At 37.7% G+C, this 27,040-nt stretch overlaps 1 protein-coding gene across 1 annotated transcript; it reads right to left on the bottom strand.

Moving 5' to 3' along the window:
- Nucleotides 1-2,615: 2,615 nt before the first annotated feature.
- LOC115927895 (deoxynucleoside triphosphate triphosphohydrolase SAMHD1-like) lies at nt 2,616-23,840 on the bottom strand. Its single transcript, XM_030994205.1, has 9 exons — nt 23,794-23,840; nt 22,772-22,961; nt 21,989-22,132; nt 20,682-20,894; nt 20,011-20,102; nt 18,005-18,197; nt 11,444-11,548; nt 5,508-5,751; nt 2,616-2,761 (listed from the first exon to the last, which is right to left on the bottom strand). Exons 1-9 carry the CDS (start codon nt 23,838-23,840, stop codon nt 2,616-2,618), a joined length of 1,374 nt encoding a protein of 457 aa, XP_030850065.1.
- Between the last annotated feature and the right edge of the window lie 3,200 nt (nt 23,841-27,040).

Below are 27,040 nucleotides of genomic sequence, written 5' to 3'. Positions count from 1 at the left end.
TACTACGATATATTCTTCTTAGGATGTAGCATAGATTGTTATCAGCTTACAAGTCATAATTTAATGAGCGCTCCAAAACATGTACATGAACACACTTGTACGTGCACATACAAAACAAGTTTCAGGAAAAACATACACTTAATACATTGTTTCCCCTTTTTTACTTAACGCATTTTATGTTATGCGTGAAGAAAAAAAATTTACTTCATTATGTGGATGTTACAATTGATTTATTGCGGAATATACTATATGTTGTATACGTTTGGTCGCCCATAAAGGTTCCTTTCCTGGGGTCGCAATTACTTTCAAGCTCTAGCTTAAGATGGCTCTCTCCTGCGTTTTTCAATGTTGAAATGATTTGTCAACTGTTTGTTTTTTAAGTAAAATTATTTATTTGAATTATATTACGGTATGATTATATATGTATTTTAACTTTTGATACTAATATGTATGTGCTTAGTTTGTATATTACGCTTAATTATGTTGACAAATGCAGAAATAAAATCATAAAAACAAACAAACTTTGATCCCATTTTGTCTTCAATTTTTATTTTCCTTATTTCCAGCATAATTATAATAATAATTCCGATTTATATAGCGCTTAATGCATCTACGATGTCGGTATTAAGCGCTCTACATATACACTATATATATTCACCACCCAAAATTATTAACAAAATAAATACATGAGAGTTTAAACACACAAAATAACAAAATAAGAAGGGGGAGATAATTTTTTTAATGCAACTGTATGAAGGGCGAGGGTGAGTGTCTGCATTTGCGAGGCCCTTCTAAAAACAAAAAGACTAAATATGGAAAAAACAACAACACAACAACCAACAACAAAACAAACAAATTCAAATATGTGTGACCGATTAAATAAACACAGTTCAATCGAATGAAAAATATATTGCCTTGGGATAAGAGATATAACCTACCAGATAGTAACCATAAGGGGAAAGTATTTTGCCCCCATTTCGTCCAATATCATACTTTTCTCTTGAGTGCCTTCAAATAAGAGTTTGAATTTTCTGTCTTGATCTTGTGATCATAACCTAAGTTTTGTTTGTATTTAGTACGAAATTATTCTTCTGAGTCCAAGAATAAACTTCATATAATGCTTGATTCAACTTTGATTCAATTTCAGGAACTGTAGACTCATGTACCGATAGGGCTGCACCGAAAAAGAAAAACGTATCTGCTAGTTTATGAAAAATTGTCTTTGCGAATTCTTTTGACAGAAGAATTTGTCCCCAGATATACGTATTTGGCCCAATTATCTGTCATACAGAGTAGTGCAGTTTCAAATGAGTGATTGGGGCGGAACCCAAATTGTCGATCGGTGAGAATATTGTGCCCTAATAGATATTATTGACGTGCAGTACGTACAATAATATCTAATGTCTTAGATAGAATTGACAGTAAGGAAATAGGTCGATAATTTTCGGCATTTTGTTTATTTCCAGGTTTTAAAATAGGCTTTTTTCGTGCGGTCTTCCATACATTAGGAAAAAACACCCTTCAACAGAGACAGATTGAAAAGGTAAACAAGAGACTTTGAAACTTATTTTCTACTTATTCTTCTTTTTCTGTTTATCTTCTTCTATTCATCTTTTTTCCTTTTTCAGTTGTTTTTCTCCAAATGAATCAATGGCCCAGTCCCTCATTTTTCCCCTATTTCTTACAATTCATATCTACGCTTGGGAAATGATTGACATTCATAAAGAAACTGTTTAAATAATATCATGATAAATCAATTTGTCAACTTCTCGTAGAAATTAACTTTCTTTTCCCTTAGTAACTCTCGCTTTTACTACTTTCTTAATGTCACATGTGATTGGATGAATAATTCAATCAGTTTCATACAATTTGCCATAGGTTTGTTTCATTTTTCTGCGATTGTCTATCTAGTACTTGTCTAAGTGTCTTTGTTTGAAATACTATCATGTAAGAAGTACCAAATTTGTTTTAAAAAATGCTTTTGACACACAAACACACACACACGCACACACACACACCCCAGCCCACACACATACATACAAAATCACCTTCAAAATTACTGGGTGGGGGTCGAAGGTTTGGGGCATGTTACATCATCCGCGTACACGAAAACTCGTAAAAAGGGCGCGCACTACACATCTTCCTGTTATCCGATTTTCATAGAAAGGGCGGTTGTATTAAATATGTAAATCTAATCAATCATCTTCCTAATTTAGGTTGTAAAGAATGATAAAAATATTAAACGACTTGAAATTTAGTGCATTTATCTATTCTAGTCAGAATAACAGCTGAATTGGCTTGATTTTTTCCCTTTTAGGCTAGAAAGTCTAGGAAGAATCATTCCTCGAACAGGGTGTACAACATCATGCAAGATATAAAATATATAATGTTGCACCGGTGCACGAAACGTGAATTTTTGCTCCCTTGTTGACCATACATTGCGAGACAAACGAATGTCACTAGCGATATTATTTTCGATATAAAATGCCTGTTAAGGGTCTATTAATCGGAGATGTTAGAACGGTTTCCCTGTCAGTGGTATCGAACCTACTCTTGACTACGATCCTTGTTAAGGGTGCTTTTCAGAAAGTGATAGATATGGCGCTTGGAGGAGTCTAGTGTAGCTTAACCTCTGGTTCAGGAGATCGCGAACCTCGAGGATTAGACTCAGCCGGCCCCGTACCAACAGCAGCAACAGCATCAGGAGGGTTCGACATCAGACTTGGAATATCTTCGTCCCCATCAGTACTGACAAACGAACCTGTTTCAAGGGATTAAAAACAACAAACGCATGCTGTTATTACAAGTAGTAATAGTAGTATTACAGGCTTTTCAAGCTATCTAACTTTTACTACTTTCTCCTGCTTTGTTCATTTATGTACCATGCTCCATTTTCCCCCAAAAATATCTTAAATTTTCTTACCCTTTTTCAATTTTTCTAATTTTATTTCAAATTATCTAACAAAATTTATACAAAGCATTCATGCAGGATAACCTTTACTTACGAAAACATTGAAGAAATACCGTATATCTTTTGTGAAAATTTGAAAATTGTCTAAACCCATGGTATTTGCATTTGTATAATAAAATGTGTTAGTGTACCAACATACATATGTGATTTACGTCTTGCCAAAGGACATTAGTGCCGCGGCGGCACTTGAACCCCGTACCTTGTGCTTTGCAGACGGGTGACTTATCCACTAGCCCACAACACCTCTAAATGTATAAATTAGGAGATCTACATGTAACCTATTCTCTCCTGAAACTTAAACCTTTCGCTCTTCACCCATACAACACAGATGGAAATAAACCAAAGGACATCAAAACCTTAGTATATCCGCAATCAAAATAATGACAAATTTTTCTCGTCAATTTCAATTGCTAACATTTTTATATCCTTAGACACAAGGCTACATGCTTACAATATATAGTCACAGAGAGTTGGAGAAAACATAATAATAATAATAATAACTAGAATTTAATTCGTCACGAAGACGAATAAGGTGGTCTGTCTATGTCTTATGACAGATTTGAGAATGGGAGAAGTTATATAGACATGTAAACAATGATGATCATGATGAACATGATGATAATCATGATAGTAAAGGTGATGATGATGATAATGATAATGTTATATGATGATAAAAACGATAATGTTAATGATGATGATGACCATAAGCATGATCCTGACATCTGATTGAAAAAAATGAGGAAATATTTAAATAGCAAATAGTCTCAGCTACAACATACTAAAATTTGGGAGAAAACTGTTGAATAACAACCGAGATACTGGTCAAAACACCTTGTCATGCAGATTCATGTTTTGAAAAAAGTGACCTCCCATAGACATAACACGCAAATATGACAAATTATGCGTTGTCGTCTTAAATCGAATATTTAACTATGATGAAGTCATCTAAATGAAAAATGAATGGCAAATTTTTGATAGAGAATTATCTCAGCTACAACATATCAAAATCTGGGAGAAAATTGATCACCGATAAGTGAGATAATCTCAAGTAAACAAAGACAAAAATGACGTCATCAACAAAATACATTTGTTTGAGTTTAGATGCCAATATGATGACTTTGTTTCACTTTGTACGAGTCAGGGTGGTATGAAATCATATCTCCAACTCATGCTTTCTCCAACCATGATATAAAAATTGGGGGTCAATGGACTATCTGAAGAGCTATTTCGATTTTTAAAATGGCATGTTTTTGATCAAATTTGCATTATATCGCCCATAGCAGTACGCGCGGATTTTGAACTTTGACGCACGCTCACGGCCTTATGAAATATGAAGAGTGACTGAAATTAATGTAAATTGTCAATTACGTTAAGAGGAATCCAAATCATGTAAACAATTTTAATTTGACCTTTTCCGCGCGCTGTGAGCGCGCACAACGCGCGCGGGGACACGTACGGACGGAAAATTTTGAAATGCTTAAAATGACCTGATTCGTACTCTCGTTTAATAGTTAAGTGATTTTGAGCAAGTTAAAATTTTGACGCGCACGTACGCGCGCGTCATGACCTTTATGTGACCTTTGATGACATGACCTGTTGACCTTTGACCTGAAGTATATGTGATATGAATATGAATGACCTTTGCTGATGCATCATGAAGATATGATGGATAACGTGATTTCACAAAATGGCGCCTGGATGACGTCACGATAACCTAATGACCTTGAAAATGTTTCTGTCACGTCTCATTACAATGACTTATGCCTGTGCCAAAATTAAAAGAAATTGACATAACCAATCTTACGTTATCCGACACACAAAAAAGTGAAGAAATAAATAAAAATAAAGAAATAATAATAAAGAAGAAAGAAAATTCTGACGAAATCAATAGGTGGTCTGTTGATAACAGACCACCTAATAATAATAGCCTAATAGTCCACTCCAAATTTTATTAAACCGAAACGGAAATTCTTTTTGCCCAATTGATCGTGAGCCCGGCAGCCACTGAGCAGCGCCAGATCGACGTTGCTCTATCCCTTGTTGAACGCCAAACAAGGTAGCAGCAACTCCCATCTTTTAACGTCTTTTGGTATGACGCGGCCGGGGTTCGAACCCACGACCTCCCGGTTGTGTGGCGGACGCTCTACTGACTGAGCCAACACATGGGGATGGTCACTTGAAAGAGGGAGGAGATTTAGGCAAAAACTGAAAAAGATATTAGACGATGTACACATAGTCAGCGAGAGGGGGAAGAGGTAGACACATCAAAAGAGGTAGACTTATATCAGAGACAGAGACTGATAGAGAAAGTGAAAAAGATAGACAGATACAGACAGAATGAATGGGAAAGAGCGGGGACAGAGAGTGACAAAAAGAGATAGAACGATACACAAACCACCGATCCTAGTTTTCAGGCCATAGCCCAATATCCTATTGTAAAGTACATAGAGGACGCACACATTTCTCAGTCGCTTTTCAGGCTAATTGGATGTAACCATCGGGTGTCCCTGTAAAGAAGAAGAGGTCTCGCCTGAACCGGAACTGGGGCTGGTCACATGGCCAACGGCACTTAAAGGCGGGCTAGGAGCCACTGGTCCAATTGATGGACTCTTGACCTTCTGCTTGACGGGTTTGGTTGGGACGGAGCGTTGCCTCTCATGAATCATTTCAAGCCTGGTCTCGCATCTGGACTTGGCCATGTTGACGGTCTCTCGATCTAATTTGGGTACCTTAGTGTAGATGCGGAAGGAGACGTCTACCGGTGGCAGGTCGGCTTGGAGCTGGTTAAAGATTAACGATGCAACGATCAGTATAGGCTTATTATCTAAAGTGCTGCTTTTAGTAAAAATTTGATTAATCTTATTGATGACTTATAAACACTAGAGCCTAACCCACGCAAAGGACTATACAGGGTCTATGGTAGCCTATCCGATATGCGTCGGGCTTTATGGCAAATATACTGATCGCGTTATGGAGACTGACATCGGCGCGGGCGTCAGCCCGAGCGCCTATCATCACTGGTCAACTCATCATTATTCATATAATGTGTATCGTATGTGTGACGAGCGTATTCTCATGCATGATTTATAAGACTAACCTTATTTGGTGATCGATCACGTTGATTCAACCAATCAAATATCATCTCCAGGTTCCTCATCGCTCATTGGCCTATTTTGGTCCATGCTATATAAATATTCATGAAAGAGCTTCACAGGGGGTTCGTAGATTTTCTACGAACGAAACATTGTACATAAAAGAAAATAAAACTTATCGCATTTACCAGTGATGATAGGCGCTCGGGCTGACGCCCGCGCCGATGTCACTCTCCAAATAAACGCGATTAGTATACTTGTAAAGCCCGACGCATATCGGATAGGCTAGGTATATGGTTGAACAATTTAACAACACCTGTATCGGGAACTTTTGATGGATCAATGCTCCCATATTGCTCCGGTTGTCTCATTTTTGCTCGCTGGACGTATATAGCAGACGACAATCGGCGGATTAGACGACACTTGGTAGTGAATTTGTATGTGAGATTGCTTTGATAAATATTAATACAAGAACACTTTCCATATCTTTAAACTATCATTGATATCTGATAATTAAACAGTTATTAAAATAAACCTACCAAACTACATAATACAATTAAATACTTGACTTAAAGTAGGGAGTTTGGTGTGGTGCATAATGGCACCCCTCTGTAAATAATCGAATAGTCCATGGCGATCATGAATATTCATGTTTTTGCTTACCTCGGCAAAATGTTTGCTTATCTTCAATGGACAAATTACGGTGGGGGGTTGGCTGAAATAGACATAATGAACCGATCAGAACTGATCTATTATAATTCATGCTTCTTATCCTTCGTATGCTTGACCTAAAACCTTACAATCGCTTGGCAAACTGAGTCCAAAGTTCGACTTGTTTCACATGTGTTATATAGGCAATGGCGAGCTTGCAACCTATTTTGATCAAATTACGGTGGGTGAACTTTCAAAAGTCAATGAGACATGAGGGTTCCAAAGAAAGAGCTAGTGATAACGTACGTCGGGGTGGAAAAATGAATTTTTAACGATTTTTGTTTGTGTGTGTAAAATTCCATAGGCTAACATGTTAGGCTGCTGACTCTGACGATAGGGGGCGTTGTCAAATGAGACTAAGCGGAGCTATATGCCAGTTTTATAGGTCGATCTTAATATTTGTGATGTTATGGTTGCTGTATCCCGACCTTTATTTTAAGGTTCTGTGATATGGAATCCCTTTTGAAAATTTATAAATTTGAATACCAATGAGTACAAAGATACATCGAAGTGATATAATTGCTGCCCATTTCTATCCAAAAAATCCTTCTTTTTTGTTAGTCCGAAGTTTATAAGTTGTTCAGTTTAGTCCGACTTTATTTATTAGTCAGAAATGTCTTCATTGCGAAGATTTTATAGTTTCGACAGTATAGTTCTTTGATCGAAAATCCGAAGGGTGGTTATTTAGACGCTAGTCGCGTCGATATTTTGCTTTGTCCAAATTTGTGTGAGAGCAGAGAGAAGGATTGCTGTATTCGCATTGTTCTAGTATGAACAGCATTGTCATTGGGGAATTTCATAGTCTAAAGTTTTATTTGCAGATTAATCTATCAAAGTTACCATCAGACTAATAAGTAGATTCTCATGATCAAACTGTTTTGCAAAGCAAACTTTTGAAATCCCTTGGTTCATAAGTCTTGTTCAGATGTAGCGGTAAACCGCGGTGGTTTGTTTTATGATGACGTAAAGCGCCACACGCTTCACATTTCTCATTTCATTTGTACAGAGCTATTAAAGGTCCCCTTCAACCAAAACAGGCTTAAAATTGAAAACGTGACATGAAGAAAAAGAATTGACGGAGATTCCGAATATGACGATGATTCTTCTTAGAAATCATCCATTATTCTGGAATCTAGCTTTAAAAATGACGACTCAGAACACTCAGAAAAAAGCCCAGTTTCGGAGCTGTATTGCGCAATAGCATATGACGTCACTGCAGGAGACAACATTGGCATTATACACAACATAACATAGCATTGAATGGAGATACCCCAATCGTCGTTATGCACTACACACTAAGAAAAATGGTGCAAGTATGAACCTTTAGGGGTGCAAACCGATGCAACACTGGCAGCACCTTTAGGGGTTAAATCTTGCACCCTTTTTAAAGGTGCAATCCTGCACCCTTTAAAAGGGTGCCAGATTGAACCTTTTAGGAGACCTATGTTAGTACCCTTTATGGTTCCATCACGCACATTTAGGGGTGCAAACCGATGCAACACTAGCAGCACCTTTATGGGTTCAATCCTGCACCCTTTAAGAGGGTGCCAGGTTGCACCTTTTAAGAGACATGTAGTACCCTTAATGGTTCAATCCTGCTCCATTAGGGGTGCAAGCCGATGCACTAACAGCACCTTTAGGGGTTCAGTCCTGCACCCTTTAAAAGGTGCAATCCTGCATTATAAATGACGTTAATGCGTCATTTATTTATTTATTTTATTTATTCACGAATATTTAGACAGAGAAGCCTGATCAGTATTAAAGACATTAACAAAGATACAAATTTACAAATGAAATATAAAAAAGCAAATTTACATAGTCTAAAACACAAACATTTCTTAAATTGTGACAAGATACAGCAAATACTTAAAATAAGTTACAAGCTGGTCTTCGTCAGGGCTCTGTTTGCATATGATTAAAACTGACCTATAATAGGTCAACATAAATGGAACCAAAAAGTGTGAATATTAGAATAAAAGACAACAACAAATTGATAATCAGGGACGATTTGAGAGTAATTAAAACATAGAAAACAAAATTCAACATGAATTATCAAGTAATGTTGATATCGTCATCAGGCCACGTGACCGTATTTACCTTTTTTCCAGGGGTTTTTTCCAGCAAGCGTGATATCTGTGAAAAATGGATGGTTATTATCATTTTTTGGTCAACATAGAGATTATCTGAAAAATCTTAGGCGGGAATATTAATAGGTAGAGGTGAACTCGTGCTTTAAAGGCACACTGTCCTACTTGTAGCTACTTGCTCCCTCTATATAGAAAACTTCCCAAATCGGTGCCTGTTGGTCCCCCATGATCCTCTTTTTCTTATGCTAAATGAGAGCTGAGTTAATGAGATAGCCACCTGTCACAGTGACCTCGATGGCTCTTTGGGTGGTCTAATCCCTTCTAGCTGCAGTAGTAAAGCCTCCCTTTAAAAGGCTACGTTTCCGTTGATTCACACGTAACAAATATAAACCGTGGTTATTTTTTTATTTTTGGGGGGGGGGGCGATTACAGCGTCTTTTCTGAACCAGCCTTTAGAGAGATTCATCCTAGAGTTATTCGCAAAACGGTCCGCTAGTGCGGGTCGATGTTTTTTTTTAATTCTGAAGGTTAGTTATTTGGCAGTTTGGTAAATCGAAGGATCGATGATTATAATAATAGTAATAATGATAACAACAGTAATGGTGATAATAGTAATATGAATGATAATGATAATGATAATAATAATGACAATAATAACGATAGTAATTATGATAGTAATGAAGCCTCGACAGCAAGTATCTATTAACACCTGGGTGGAGAGTGGCAAAGATAGATTAATGCCTTGCCAAAGGATGCTAGTGCCGGGATTCGAACCCTCAACCCTTGGATTGACAGTCAAGAGGATGAACCACTATACCACGACATCTCCAGTTCGTACAATATATATATATATATAAGCATACTTATCTCTAAAAGTGCCGGGCTGGGATTGAAACCCAAAACCCTTGGGTTTAGAGTCAAACAAATGAAACACGATACCACGACACCTCCCCGTGGGTAGATTTGTAAAGGTTTGCTTAGTTTCAGACGCAGATCCAGGTAACCAAGGGAGCCTCCCCCCCCCCCTCCCCCCTCCCACCAAAAAGAGAGACACAGAGAGAGAGAGAGAGAGAGAGAGAGAGGAAAAGAAGGGATAGGAAAAGAGGAGAGAAAGGGAAAGAAAGAAGAGGAAGAAAACAAGAAAAGGGGGAAAGAGTAGATCAAGGGGGAGGGGGCGAAAGGGCCTCGCCTCCAAGACTTTTACCTCTACCCCCCCCCCCCCCTCATCAAAAAAAAATTGACAGAGAAGGAAGAACAGGGAAAGAAAAAAGAAAAGAGGAGACAAAGTGAAGGAAAAAAGAGGAAGAAGAAAAGAAGGGGGATATCAGTTGCAATTTTTTCGCCAAAAAGTTGTGGATGGTGGGGGGGGGGGCAAAAGGCCCTTGCCTCCTCCCTTCCCCTTTGCCCCCGCCAAAAAAAAGAGAGAAGCCAGGAAAAAGGAAAAGGGTGAAGAGAAGGGGAGAGCAAATGCGATTAATCCAATGCCAACAACGTGTGCATCGGAGGGGCCGAAAGGCCCTTGCCCCCCTCCCCCCAGCAATCCTAAAAGAGAGAGAAGAAAGGTAGGGGAGATCAGTTGCGGTTTTCCCGCCAACAAGGTGTAGATCGGGGGGCCACTGGCAAACTGATAAGGTGGGGCTTTGGGGGGGGGAGGCAATTGCCAAATATAATTCAAACGTAGTTAATTCCTAATTCGATACCGGTGATTTACAAATGTTGCTGAAATTACATAATTTTTCCGATATTTTTACCTCACTTTTTAGTAAATTATATTTTGTATGCGTTTGTTGGAAAATGACAAATTCCTAAATTTAGAGCCAAGCGCGCCAATTAGTGTCCTGCCAGTGTCTCAAATAAGGTATCAAAATATGCTCATCTGACCGTAATTAAACGCCTAAAACCCCTGAGCATCTGGGGACTCTGCCCCTGGGTCCAACCAATGGCCCTAAAGCGGTCACCTGGATGCTTATCTGATCGTTATTTAATACCTAAAACCCCTGAGCTTCCGGGTACTCCGCCCCTTGGACCCTACGCCAATTAGTGTCCTGCCAGTGTCATAAATAAGGTATCAAAATATGCTCATCTGACCGTAACTAAATGCCTAAAACCCCTGAGCTTCCGGGTGATTTTTCCCCTGGACCCCACCTAGGGCCATAAGGCGGGCCTTAGATGCTCGTCTGACCGTAATTAAATGCCTAAAACCCCTGAGCTTCCAGAGACTCCGCCCCTTGACGCCCACCGGGGCTTTGCCTCTAGACCCCACGCCAATTTACGCTGCGCTCTACCTGATCGTATATACTTTAACCTTCCTCCACCCACTTTGACAACCGTTCAGCGGGGCCTGCATGTAAGGGTGGGGTGATACGGATTTTTTTTTTGTCTGCCCCTCAACCCCCCCCCCCAAAAAAAAAAAAAACAACAACAACAACAAAACAAACAAACGTTTTTGCTCATAACGCCACTGCTGGTCACCATTCCGTACCAGTATTTGGCTCGCATAATTTCAAATTTGGGCCCCCCCCCCCTTAAGAAATCCTGGATCCGCGCCTGAGTTTACATAGGTCATGTCTTAGTACACTTACCTCGTCCACTGGTAGGAACTCGGCAACAAATGTACCATCACTTGATTCCTTGTAGAACGGGATATTGATGAGAGGGTTTCTGCCTCCACAGTCAAATCGTGATAACTATCAGTAAATGAGAAAAAAAGTAAAAAAAATGAAAATAAATTAGAATACGCAAAATATTTCTTAATTTAATTTTACATATTTGTATATCTCTCTTTAGTATGTTGAATAAATCTGATCATTCGATTGGTCGAAATTGGAGTCGCGATTTTAACCATGCCTGCCCTACAAAAACCAGGGTGTTAAATTTCTAACACCAGCCTGGAATAGAAAAAAACCAACACCCTTGGTGTTAATTTCACGTCCGTTCACGTCCGTTCAACACCAACAGTGTTGAAATATTTAAGTACAGGTTGATGTTCCGAGTCTTGGTGTTATACATGGTGTTGAACTTGCGCAGGCGCATAAGTTAGTGGATTCGAGCAAAATCATTGGACGACAGTTGTCATATGATATAACGTCGTATTGTGCATGCGCATGCGCGAGCTAGCTGTCAAGAATCTCTTCGGGATATCGTGGTTATGGAATTTTAAGTCAAGGTCTAAATATCCTATTTCTAAATAGCATATGGTCATATCTCAGTCAATACTTAACATATTCAATTGGTTTTCGACATTTTGGACATTATTTGTGATGCTCTTTCGGAAAAATGAAGAAAAAATGAGAAATCCAAAAATATAGATTTGTATGACGTCACAGCTTCGGCACTCTATATGGACTGCTTTAATTCGAGGCATTGCTGTTTCTATAATGGCTCTTTACATCCTGGGCGTTACATCCTGCTATGACCCCTAGGGGCGCCGCCCGTTGCGGTGCGTCTCGCGGTCATATTATACAGTTATTGACTGGCAGGGGGTGTAATATAACATTCTTTGGACCTGAAGGGAGTTATATTTTCCCTCGTGACCATATTTTCCCTCAGCGCTGCGCGCTTCGGGAAAATATAACCACTTGGGAAATATAACTCCCTTCAGGTCCAAAGAATGTTATATTACACCCCCTGCCAGTCAATAACTGTTATATTAGATAGCCTTGGTTTTTTTTGTGTGGGGGGGTCCATTTTTTTTTTTTAAATTGGGGGAAAAAAAAAATCTAACCTTAAAAAACATTGATTTTTTTTTCTCTTTTCCTCATACGAGGCACTTTATTACTTTATATCATTTTAACAACATTGTACATAGAGTTTAATTACAATATATATATATATTCACAATCAACAAACTGATATAATAAAATAGGGGAAACATAAGGAAATTGGAAGGGAAAGATCAAGGCATGAATATAAATGCGTTAAAGGTTCAACTAAGAAACATTCATCTTGATATTACTTATTAATTGTTCTTGGTTTCTGTATTGCCAATTGACATAAAACATAAAATCGCTTTTGAAAGTCATCCAAATTGAATGACTATTGAAGGATTTACTTCTAAGATGATTAAGTATATACACCTTATAAATTGCATATTGTGCGTAAACAATTAATACATTCATGAGCAAAAACTCCGGGTCTTCAATGTTGAAACCAATTAGTATGATTTTTTCTCCTAACTCAATATCTTTTTGGAACAAGTTCGTTACCAGATGATGAATTTTTTGCCAAAAGACTGCGACTTGGCGACATCTTAGCAAAATGTGTATAAACGATTCTGATTCATTGCAATATGTACAAAGCATATCGGATGTAATTTTCCACTTGTAAAGATTGTCTTTGAAGGGTAAAACTTTATGAAGCAGTTTGAAATTAAATTGTCTTACTCTGTTGTCTTTGATCTTTTTTAATTTAAAATCTAAAACATGCCTCCACTCAAAATTGTTTGGTAGTTGCAGTATTTCCTGCCAAAACAATGACACCGGAGGATTTTCTTTTTTGAACTCATTCAAAAGAATATAAAAGTGTTTTGCTTTCATGAGACTTAATTTAATCAAGTCGCAGTTCGATATCTCAAACATTCCTTCAGAAACTTCTGTTGCAATTGGATTAAAATTATTATTTCTTATTTTTTCTACCCATACTTTTGGAAAAGCCCTTTTTAGTTTCGAGAGTTTGAAGCTATCTAGTAAAGAACTTGTACCTAAACGTTCGAAGAGAGTGTTGCATGACACCCATTGTCCGTTTTCAAATACATCACTAACTTTACAGATTCCATTTACATTCCATTTTTTAAAAAATAAAACATTTCGTTCATGTTTGATGTTACTGTTATACCACAGAATTTCATTACATATGTCTCTTACATTCAGGAAATGAACATATCTTAATTCGCACCAATATGTGAGTAAGTTAGCATAGAATATTGGTAACTTATACATCTTACATAGCGAGAACATGTCTTTGCTTGAGCAGTTTACTTTCAAAATTAATGGTATGTCTTGAATAAAACTGATCCAATATCTAAAAAGTATTCTCCATTGCGACTTACCCCCTTTCATATATTTTGAAAACCAAGATAATTGCAATGATTGGAATTTGGTTTGTATATCTACCATGTTTAAACCCCACCCCTCTGCAGCACGAGTAACAACCTCTCTTTTTATTTTTTCCCTTTTTGATCCCCAAAGAAAGCTATAAATTAATCTGTTTAGGTTGACAACAAACTTTTGTGGAATTGGTAAACATGTCGCAATATATACAAATTGGGAAGCAATAAGCGTTTTTATGATTGTTATTTTCCCATAGTATGTCAGGTTCCTCATTTTCCAAACTCTCAGCAACGAATTTACTTTCTCCAGTTTCAAGTTCCAATTTAAACTTTCCGATTCTTTCTTTCCTTGAGTTATGTACACACCTAAGTATTTAATGGGCTCATTAGTCCATTCTAAATTATCTAAGCATTCTTCTTGAAAAGAAGTTGACATGACATTGGTTTTCATTAAATTCAGTTTTGGCCCTGCTAAGACCCCAAATGTTTTCACCTCTTTTATGGCAGTGTTTCCATCTTCTATAGCGTTAACAAAAATTACCGTGTCATCTGCTAATTGAGATATTTTGATATTTTCTTCAACGACAGGTGGATTTTTTAACGAAATACTAATACCTTTTATGTTGGTATTTTGCCTTATTCTCACAGCCATAACTTCGGCAACCAGTATAAAGAGAAGAGCCGATAACGGACAACCTTGTCTTACACCTTGATCTATTCTGAAATCCTTAGAGACCCAGCCGTTGTTAATAACTCTGCCTATTGCATTACTGTAGAGTGTTTTGACCCAATGTTTAAACGTTTCTTTGAACTTAAATCTATCTAATAACAAAAATAGGAAATCATGACAAATGTTATCAAAAGCCTTTTTGAAATCTAAGAAAATCAAAATACCAGGAGAATTTGCATAGTTACAGTAATCAATCACGTCTAAGACAAGACGAATATTCTGCACAGCAGAACGTTGTTTTAAGTATCCCGTCTGATCGGGAGAGACTAAAATTTCCATTACATTATGCAAACGTTTAAAAAACATTGATATCACGTGACGAGCTCTGGACCAATCACATCTCGGTATCTGTCTAAGCTATCTAATATAAACGGCTATGCCTCTCATAGCAGTCAATATATCTGTATTATTAAAGCCACCACAGGATTGTTTTCGTAAATGTGTTCATAGAAAAAGAATAGTTTTATTTTAGTTTCCTCCACGGTACACTATTTTATGTCGCTGACAATCTTTGAAATTGATATATAATATATTAAACACATAAGGGTGTCGCTAGAACCAGTTGAATTGGGTCCGGTAGCAGGTCAAATTTACCGACAATTTAGCCCAAGCAAATTCTCACAAGATTAAAAGAGTTTTAAAAATATATATATTTTTGGACGATCATGCGTCCTACCAGATTATGAAAATGTATATGCAGTGACCTGACCTTCTGCCGTAAGTGGGGGGGGGGGGCTTTCGTTTTTCCGATAGCTCATAATTTCGAAACACAAACTTCCTTTATTAGGGGTTCCTAATTCCCTATTTGTTGCGTTACTTTGAAGGTTCCTTGATCTGAAGGTTCAGAATTCTGAAAATGAAGAAGGGTTCATTATTACAAAGGTCCGTAATTCTGAAAAGTAAAACATTTAGGTTCGTAATCCCGAAAACGAAATACGGTTCATGAGTCCGAATATGACAAAGAGATCATCATTTCGTAAGTGCGAAATTTGAAGAAGAATACTATATAACGAACCCTATTTCTTTTCAAGAATTACGAATCTTTATAATATCGAACCTACGGAATGACGACACTGTTCCCTTACAAAAATGCTACAATTGGTAATACCTTGACTGAGATGACTTCGATATTGTGAGCTTGCCATATCTCACTTGAAGATGAGGACGAAGGTGATGAAAGTTCGTCAACATCAGTTAAGATCTCCCGCTTAATCTCAGCTGGATCCATTGTACCCATCTTTAATTAGAACAAGAATTATCGTGAAATATATTTATATATATATATATGTATTCTTCTATATTCCCATTGGAACCTGTTCCTCTGGTGATTCTATATATATATATATAAAATATGTATATATACATATATGTATAGGTACATGAATGTATTTTTAAGTATGTACCCTTCCACCAGTCACTTCAGGGTCTAGTAGTTCACACCCGTCCTGGCTTGTCCTCGCCCATGTGAAACTGCCACGAGTTCCCCCGAGAGAGGGCCGTTAGTAACTTGCAAGAGCTACCGGTACCTACCCACCTTTATATACCATGTTGGTCATAGAGGTGTTTATGTGATCATATTAGACCCGGTCTGGTCATGACATAGCATTGCGAGAAAAACATTGTGGAATCGATCAGAAAAGGTTGATCATCTAGCATATAAGTGTTGGTGTGCCATGTACTGCAAGGTTCTGGAATCATCAAAATGATGAGAAATTTGGCCCAGTTTTGGATAAGTTACAAGCACTGTACACAAAAAGATGTATATGGGACTACACAATACCTATCCAGGCCGAATCGATATGATAATTTACCAAATATCAATTAGTAAGCGGTTTCCCGGCAAAATTTGTATCGTCACGTATTAGTCAAAACATATCCTTTCACATGATTTGTAATAAGAGCTTCCACTTCATTTTTTGAGAGGGGGCGTTTCCAAAACTGGTCTATACCTTTAACAACTAAATCTACTACAACATCAGCCATCACTCCTGCTACTGCTATGAATATCATTTTTTAGTAGTCAGTAGATTTTATTATATTTATTTATGTTTATATTTTTCTCAGTTCTTTAGTTAGTTTAGTTTATAGGCATTTTAACCCTAATAGGGCCGGGCTATTTGAAGTCTTAGTAGGGCCGGGGGGGGGGGCCATTATGGCCCCCCCCCCCCCCTTAAGATCTCGGCCGCGAAGCGGCCGATCGCCGCGAAAATTTGCACGCATATCAAGTGAAGTGTAAAGAATAATATGATAATTTCAATTTTTTGAAAAATTCACTCATTTGCATATTTATGGTAATTTATGCAAATAAAGTCATAAAAATCACATTTTTACCCATAAATCATACATTATTCATATTTAAGCATTCTTTTTCACTAGATATATTCATTAGACCATTCTGAATAATAATACGACAAAAAATTTGGAAGAGCCAGCTTATTTCTTATGTTATCCTTTGTTCTGATAATTTCTTATGTATTTCATTGTTTTTTTAACTTATGTATTTCATTGTTTTTGTTGTTTTATTTCATCTTTTACTACAATTCAACTATTTTGACTCCCAAAACAACCACCTAAACTTTAATCAAGACCCAATAACCCATGTTTGATCTGTTTTTAGGAAAAATGACTTTGCCATACGTTTTGTACACAAATCACGAAAATGAGCGATTTTCAGGCTGACATGCAAGGACAAAAGGTCACGTGACCTTGTAACCGTAGGTCCGATTTTCAAAAAAATTATTTTAAAAGTTGCGCAAGGCTTGAAAAAAAAAAGTCAGCGAGCGGCGCGGCGCCATCCATATGCGTTCCCGAGCAATCAGAAAAATTGTGGAGGGGGGGCCATAATGGGCCCCCCCCGGCCTTATTAGGGTTAAGGTATGCATTATTTTTATCTGACGTGTTTGTTCATTTAGGACATACTCATAAGCCACTCATGAGGGACCTTAATTCCACACTCAAGCCTCGCTTTTAACCAAGGTCACCTTATCTTTCTATTGTAACGCCATATTCTGTCAACTTGTTTATATTCATGTCATATTTGCAATGTGTGTTATGAAAGAAAGATAAATAAAACTTGAACTTGAACTTGTTAACTATTATTCTCTTTAAATTCAGGCTATTCTACTGACACTTCTTCAGATACATGTTGCCATCTGCTGGTAACAGTTTCTCACTGTGTTGACAGCCATGTCCCACAATGCATCATCAACTGATGACGCGCTTGATGATGTACGGGACCCAGAATCGTTCTATGTACGCATTCACTGAGATATGGCGTAGTTGGAGCTACATGACAGCAGTGGTAGCCATTTCGTTAAAATACCCTGCCTTTAAATCATTAAATAAATTTGAAAGACGTGAAAATACCTCTTCTTTGGCATGCTTGCATTCTGCAATGCAATGATAGAATTCTCTCCTGTGTATCCGGTCTATGATCTCCCGTGCCTTCACCATTCCTGGTTCTTGAGATAGTGATTGCCTGATCGCGTTTACAATGGTGTCATCGACTTGGCAGAAGGCCTCAGGGTCCTTCACAGAATCCAATAATTTGTACTTCTTTCTGAAACAGATTCATACGCAAATGCAAAACAAAGTTATGAAAGTTATGGTACAGGAGGCTACCTGTTAAAAATCCAGTTAACCAGTCGATCAATTACATTATCACATACTGCCCACATTCAACGACTGTATCATTTTCCCATTTACTCTTTTTACATCCATAACACGGAATTACATAAATGTATAAGCAACACAAGAATGTTGTTTTGAATTGTAAAGGAAACTTACCCCCCTTCACCAACGAATATGAGATGATCAGCTGCTTCTTGGAAAGCGTCCTTCAGCCTACAAAAATATTTGAATAAGGTTTTGTGATATGTATATATATGTATATATAAAACAAATAACTATTACGGGTTTAGATGTATTTCCTCAGATAGTGAATTCAAAATTACAAATGATAAACAAGTGCAACAAACTGTATACAAACAATGAGGACAAGCGCATTGCGCAACAAGCAGCAACAAGCAGCAACAAACCATCAGTACCATGGTGTAGATGAAGAGATGAAAAAAGGAGCTCCTGCCACGAGAACAGAAAAAGGGAGTGGCTGAGGATCAGCGACGCTATAACGAGCAGATCGTTAAAAGCATGACGGAGAAGTGTGAGGGGATACAACATCAATCACCGTCGATCGTATGCTTAAGTTAAAAACAAAGTCCAAGAATACCACTCTTTAAACAGATGAAAATGTTGCCTTTATACGATTTGACTACATTCAATACTCTCAAAGGTATGTACTCTGTAGGACATAAAACTTTCCCCGATAAGTATGATAAGTTTGTGCTAAATTCAAACGTTCTTTAATATGCCACTCGTCAAAATGGCCATTTTCATCAACCCAAGTAAGATTTACTACTTCGCTTAAATCATTACATGTTGCTGGCGTATAATAATGGAACCCACTTCATTCAAATTAAGTTAAATTTTAACCTGTTTATAAAAGCTTCGTTGCAAATACCCATTTGAAAATTTGGTGACAATACAGTCATTACAAAGTAAGTTTACAAAATCTATTTTTTTCATATTGATAACTTTTTACAAACGCTTTCGTGTACTTTATGTGTGTGTTTGTATGTTGGGTATAAGTGTGCAGGTATGGTGATTTATTATTATTTTGTTTAATTTGTTTTATGTGATGCCCTATTCATAAGCGATTTGCCTTTTTGTTGCCATGGTCATGTATTTGCTTTTTATCTCATATGTTTAATGTATTCTTTTTTCTTTTCAATATTTTGCTTTTACATGTATGTAGATCAGTAAATTCAATTTAATTCAAAGTCGTCAAGCAAGAGAGTGGTACGTAGGGTAAACAACTTTTGTTCCTCTTTATATAGATACCATCTTTGTTATGATTTTCCACGCATGGAATGAGCAGTACAAAGCAGCACAAAGATCAGGGTCAAAAGAGAAAAATTGCAAAATGCACAAGTACGCACTGGCATTGTTATGCAGACCACTCATCTTTCTTTGACATAAGTGATTTTTGTAAATGATAGTAGAGCTGCTTTACCCCCAAAGCATCAAATCTTACCAGACATTTCACCATAGTGCATGCATTTTATTTTCAGATTCTTTACAATGTGGCATTCATGGATGTCCATTTGGGAATAATAGCCCCGCAGTCATTTAAATAATTACACCACTGCTTACCAGTGCATTTTGCAACTTTTCTCTATTGACCCTGTCCCTTATTTTGATGTACAGCTCTTTCAATGGGTGGAAAATCCTTAAAAACCTCTCCCAGGTATGATGCGTAATGTATTCAAATCAAATTAAATCAAATCGAGTGGAACTTTTTTTCTTCTAATTACATGATGGCGATGACCTCGCTGTGCCTATCCTGGTAAGATGCGTAGTTAAGCTGGCGGCTTGTGAGAAACATTTGGTTTAGATCTCTCGCTACCTAAGACAAGGAAGAAGATGAAAGTTCATTTCGAAAGAAGGACAATATAAATTTATTCGATTAACCATATTTCGAACACGAAGTACACAATGAAGTAATATTATACAGTAGGCTTGCGGGTGCACCATGTGAGACAGAGGGAGGATTGAGGAGTCCTGAAAAGGATTCTCGGTATTAAATCTTTCTTGAGGGTGTGTAGTTCCTGAAAAGGACTGTTGGTGTAGTCTTGAAAAAGACTGTTGGCTATCTTTCTTAGCTTATAGTTCTAAGGAGAACTATAGCGCTTGGAGAGGATGAGTGGCGGGAGTGGCTCGACGTTTCGAACAGGTTGACTATCCGTCGTCAGGAGTGTGAAGTAATATTATTATGGTTAGCTTTTGTAGGATGAGGTGTGGTACAGAAGTAATATTTGTATGGTTAGGTTTGGTAGGGTGAGGTCTGGTACAATGCTAGGATCCGACAATAACTCATACGTTGTTGAGGCTCGGGCTTGCACCCTATTTTCGAGGTTCTGCTATTTATACAGTTTCCATGATTTTGGGTGAAGAATTGAACCTGCATTTTTATGTGAGTGTATACCTCGTCTCTAAAGCAGAGTTCCCTCCTGGTCTTACTGCCTCGCTTAACATCGAGAATCTTCACGGAGGACAGAATACGTTTGAAGTCGAATGTAGACTTCCTGCCTACATGTAGGTAGTGGGCGCCCCGAGCAATATAGTCCCATCTGTCCACGTCCATCCCGTATACGCTGTTGTTCACTAACTGATACAGGCAGAACTTGTTCTCACGAAGCTGAAACATTTTAAAGGATATTGTGAGAGAACGTTACAGAGGCAGGCAAAGACTCACAGAGAGAGGCAGGAAGAGATTCAGAGAGAGGCAGACAGAGACTCAGAGAGAGGCAGACAGAGACTCAGAGAGAGGCAGGCAGAGACTCAGAGAGAGGCAGACAGAGACTAAGAGAGAGGCAGGCAGGCAGAGACTCAGAGAGGGGTAGGCAGAGACTAAGAGATAGGCAGACAGAGAATAAGAGAGAGGCAGGCAGAGACTAAGAGAGAGGCAGGCAGGCAGAGACTCAGAGAGAGGCAGGCAGAGACTCAGAGAGAGGCAGGCAGAGACTCAGAGAGGGGCAGGCAGAGACTCAGAGAGAGGCAGGCAGAGACTCATAGAGAGAGGCAGGCAGACAGGTGGATAAAGGCACAGAGTATCAGACGGACGGACGGAGAAAGAAAGACAGAGAGGGGCAGACTGAGTATGTAAGAGAAAGAGACAGGGAGAGACAGACAGGGTGTTGGCAAGAGCCATACATAATTATAGACGGTTAATGGAGATAGAGTAAGTGAGGGGGAGAGGAGAGAGATATAATATATTTTTTATGATTTCTTGTTATTTTGTCTTGTGTTTTGTTCATCTAATTTCATGTGACATCACCATGCATTTGTTTGTTCTCTGTTCACGAATAACATTTTTTTAATGTTTAACTCAATTCCCTTTTAGTACAATTTGTGAATATGAATACAAAGTTTATAATGATTAAGACAAATTATCAAAAACATTTCCTACAAGATACCAATGCACATGCAAAGTCCTCCCAAATAATGAAATTTTCGAGTAAAAATTGTATTTATTTATTTATTTATTTATTTGTTTTGTTTTATTTACCCAGGGTAACCCCATCAGTGAGTAAAACACGGTTATACTCGGGGGCCCTGCTAAATTAACACAAGTATGTCAACGGTAATCAGACGACTTTGCCAAGAGGAAATCAGGAGCTTGGACAACTCGAACCCCTCCCCCTCTCCTCCCCTTCCCCCCCCCCCCCCCCATTCTTTTGCTCACTCTCTCTCTCTCTCTCTCTCTCTCTCTCTTGATGATCTCATTTATACCATTTCGTCATCCTCTTTAACACCCAGAATAAGCTGACAGATGAAGTCGATATCTTCGGCGTAGATTTTTAGATCTGCGAGCTTCTTCTCTAGGCTGTTATGCTTGATGAGATATTTGAGCATGAAGACCGCCTGCTTATCAGGCTGCAAAGATCATGGAGGAAATGATAAACTTGGGTTATTATTAAACACATTTGAATAGGAATAAAGAACACCCGATCTCAAAGACTTTCGAAAAAGCGAATAAGCACAATTTTGACACCTTTTTTAAGCAAAAGCTAATATATGTCTTAAAAAATACAAATTTAATGTAAACATTACGAACAGGCTATTTTGCAGATAAATTTTGATTATTTTTTTTTGTTCTTCTTATATTTTGACTTAAATTATACATTTACGATATTTTTCACCAAGCCACTCCTTGCCGTCCAGTAAAACGCTTTTCAATACTCACATTGCAAACATTAAAATATCCATTTTGTCTAAATGTCATCCTCTCCTTCTGTCCCCCTGAAATATGGCCCTATTAACTGGGAAACCCAGAAACGGATTAAATAATCCTGTGACAAGTGTAACTTTAACTAATATGCATTTGCATATGTATGGTTGTTAGCAATGAACAAGGGGACCGACGACCAAAAGTCTCCGAGTGACTGGTTAAAGAGGATTAAAGCCTTCCAAAAGGGCAGTGGCTAATCGATTTGGTTTCGAACGCGGGACCTCCTGGTTACGAGACCACTGCTCTACAACTGATCCATCGTGCTCTTATTTTTTTTAACTCACTTTCCATTTGTTGCCATCTTCATATGGTTGTATGATGTCTTCAAAGGCATGAGAAAAGGGACCGTGTCCGAGGTCATGGCAGAGACCGGCGATCTCAACACAAGCGACCTCGGTGTTCTGAATAGGGGTGCTGCTGTTACGATCATTCTCTTGGAGCATTAAGGCCAGTTTGCCCCCTAAGTGGCTGACACTGCATTGAAAATGGAAAGTAATATAGTCTGAAATAATGAAATTTTGTTTATGGTCTTTTATTAATATAAAAGCTTCTTACTGTCATAGAAACTGACATTTGATTTCATTTGGAAAAAGTACATCAACTTCAGGTCGGAAAAACACAAGAGTAATTTTGTCTTCTTGTCTTTATAAACACAGATTTTTTTATTATTTGTCTTCCTAAGTGAATTTGTCTGGTCAGGACCCAAATTCTGTGGCATTTCCTCGCATGAACAAGAAATTAAACTTGACAATATCCAGTTCACCCACTCCTGCATTTGTTATACGAGCCTTGCTTTGGCGACAATTTATCCACGTGAATCACATACACTTACTGAATTCTTAACTACGACACAATGCCCAACACTAACGCTCTACCAATTGCAAACATTCTGTTGATGAAAGAAAGCCCGTAGCAAGATCAAGCATCTCGCTAACATATGTCTCTGTTCCATGGAAGTTGAATTGCATGAAAATGAGGTTCGTTGTTTTTTCAGTGCTTTATATGATCTTTTAGAGATATTGTAATGTTATATTCATTAGACAGGCCTAACTAATACCGAGAGGGACTTTCGTTTTAAGAATGAAAACCTTATAATCGAATGAAGATAAGTTGTGGTGGAATATGTTGGTCAATATTCGTGGTATCGTGGTTACCTCTTTTATATTTATACTGGGTCTTTATAATGGAAACACTACATCTGCTGTATCAAAGTAAAAAAATCTGTGTTCACCATTTATTTGTAATTGTTTAAATGACTGAAATCATCTTCCATGGCCAATGTCACAGTTGTCTCCTCTTCCTCTACCACTTCTTCTTCTCCACCTCCTTTTTCATCTCGCCCTTCTCATTCATTTTCTAACGATCCCCTTTTCCCCTCTTTCTTCTTCTACTTTTACTTCTAATAGTCCCCTTTTTTAGTCTGGATAAACCAGTATAACCTTTTACTAATAGAGTAGCTATTATCTAGAGTATATTTTTGATATGTACACTTTGTCATATTAGTATTTGTTTCGTACATAATTTCGCCTCTACCATTTGTAGTTTGTATAATGTGTAGTAGTTGGATATTAATTTCTTATGATACTGTTACTATTCGCACTACCCTCCGTCTCCTCTTGCTATCCCCATTTGAATCTTCTTCTTCTTCCTCCTTCTCTTCTACTTTTTTCCTCTTCTTCTTCTCTCTTTTATTCTTCCTCTTCATTTTCTTCTATATCTTACCATCTTACTATCCCCTTTTATTTTCTTTCTTTACTCTACATCATCATCATCATGTTCTGCTTCACTTATCTTTATCTCCTTTATAAATCAAATGATTTAGGGAGACCAAAAAAGAAAAAAGAATTTTCAAGTTAATTCATTTCATACAATTAACTCCTTTACGTTTTGTTCATTAATATTGATGTCATTTTCTATAAATATTTTTATATGTTGTATTTTACAATTGTAAAACATTGCCCAATTTGGCCATTTTGGCCGCGATGCATTGTTATTCTTTAATTCTAAATAAACACCATTATTCATTCAATTCAATTATCAGTACCATACATTGTACCAGGGACAATTTCTTATAACTGTGCAGTCGAAGCCAGGTTTAGTTCGAAGTGACTATTGGTCTTTCATTCGTTTCTTGATTTATATCTTTTCAACCGCTACTCGAGAATTTATTCCCGTTTCCATTTCTACCCGACCAAATAACCCTTAAATCTCTCATTATGAAAACTAAAAGTACCCTATTGAGTGTTCAAATCTGGTATGGACGGCGCTTGGGAACACATAATTGGTACAGCCAAGCTGCTTGATGAATCGTAGTCTCTGGAACTCCGGTGTATCGATAATTATCTGGCAATACTTCGGTATCTGAATAATGCCATGAATGAGGTCATCGAAGTCCTGTATTGAGAAAGAGAAAGAAACTTCATTCCGGAACCTTAAATCGGGGAATTTTCTCGAATCTAGCTTCCATTTTGTGTATTGATGGTTGATTTTTACATGACCCCCCCCCCCCCCCCCCCCCCCCCCACCCCCAAAGAAAGAAGGTAAGAGCCTACAAACATGCAAAATACGCCGACGTACTGTTGGGCATCTCATTTTAATGTCACAACTTCTGTTGCAAAATCATCTCTATTGTGGAATGAATTATTGAAGGCAATATAAATACCAGGCGCGAATCCACGGGGGAGGGGGGAGACGGTCCTGCCCCCTGGCCCCAAAACAGGTTTAGAAAAAGATGGTAACGTTAAGTTTACCTAAAAAATATATATATATATTTTGTTTGTTTTTTGTTGGAGGGGGGGGGCTTAAGGGGGAGGTGGCGACGGGTGTTGTTGAGAACAAAGTAGTGCTCACTCACCACCCCCCCCCCCCGCTTTTTCACCGGCTGGCTGATTCGCCGCTAAATATTTTTTTCTACAAATTGCCCCCCCCCCCCTCCCCCACTAAAAACTAGTGTTCCTTTTTTTTTTTAAAGGGTTTCTCCTTCTTTCATGTAAATTCTATTGTTATGCACGTGTACCAACCTGCTGAGATATAAAGCTTTATGGAATTATAGAAGTGAAATTAAAGGCTGCAAGTTTTCAACGTAAAATACATGTATGAATTCATTACAAATGGCATCTATTAAGTGTACACTCACGAAGGGAGAGGAAGATACAAAAATGTGTTATTGTTCATGTTCTTATATGTGAGCTTCTGTACATTTTTTGCAGAGATTCTTATTAGACAGCATGACTTGTCATAGATTTGCATTATATTTGCATTTCAGAATGTGCGTACACGGAAAAAAAATCAATAACAATACTCAGGCAACTATTAATCATGTATATCGCCATTCAAATAAAATAAGTCTATAGATGAAATGTTGTTACAAAAATAGCTTAAAGGTACTATGTCCCATTTGCAGGCCAAAATAATGAATAAGTTAAATTCCAATGGCAATTGAAAGATAATACTAATTTAGAACTTCCTTCAAAACGAAAGGGCTTGAAAATATCTCTTTGTTGGAAAATAAGGACCGTTAGTTGTCGAATCGACTTTATAGATAACAATCCTTTCAGTAAATAGTCTGATTTTCAGACCCTTGTAACGAATGATCGTATGTCTTGTGCTGCGCAAATATTCAATCAGTTCAATTTGGTCGATTACAAAAAGTGGGTTATTGATGTAGACAAATGCTCATGCACCCTTTACAGCTCATGTTATGAATGTTATTACCAAAGAAAAAAAGAAATCACTTAGTCACTCAATAGTGTCTGACAGTGACGTTTAGAAAGAAAACGTGTTTCCTTGCATAATTTGAATACTAGGACACTGCTAACGTTTACATTTTACAGATAGGACATACGTGGCATATTCATAGTTCCTGCAAAGTTCTACAGAATTTGATGTTGGCTGCTAAAGGGATACAGTACTCTTAAATGCAAAGTTGAAATATATGAATAAATGTACTTACTCCTTCTTGTCTGCTATTCACACCATACCTGTCACGTGTGTCAGGGCTAAGTAATCTAGTATGTATATCTTCCTATTGAAAACATGAAATAAAGTTAAGCCTTAGATCATGATAGATTGAAAACACCACTGGCGTTGTAACTTCTAATGTTAAAAATATATGTGTTCATTTTAACGAGACACTGTCAATGTTAGACTATGTTTGTAAAAAGTGTGCCAGATAGCAAACTGCCACCTGAGAAAAAGCTCCAGAAAATCCCAACTAGAGGGGCTTGTCTGGTGTTTGGTGCAAAGAAGAGAGGACCCAGATATCCGTTGTTAAAACAATTACACTGGCTTCCAACCAAAGAACGCATTGAAGATAAACTGGCACTTTTGGTCTATAAATGCTTGATGAATACTTCTCTAAAACACCTCTCTGATCTACTGATCACCCCTTCTTTTTCCAAAAATCATCTCCGTTAACAGAACATAAAACATGACTTTAAAAATCCCACGCACAAACACCAAGGCATTCGAACTGTCATTATCATAGGCATGAACGGCTATATTGAATGCTCCACCACAACTCTCCACCTATTAACACAGAAGAAACTTTTTAA

Source organism: Strongylocentrotus purpuratus, unplaced genomic scaffold (genome assembly GCF_000002235.5).
Source record: "Strongylocentrotus purpuratus isolate Spur 01 unplaced genomic scaffold, Spur_5.0 spur5_scaffold_21, whole genome shotgun sequence".
Taxonomy (NCBI): Eukaryota; Metazoa; Echinodermata; class Echinoidea; order Camarodonta; family Strongylocentrotidae; genus Strongylocentrotus; species Strongylocentrotus purpuratus.
The sequence above is the reverse complement of the archived record's forward strand: the minus strand, read 5'-3'. Positions and strand labels throughout refer to the sequence as shown.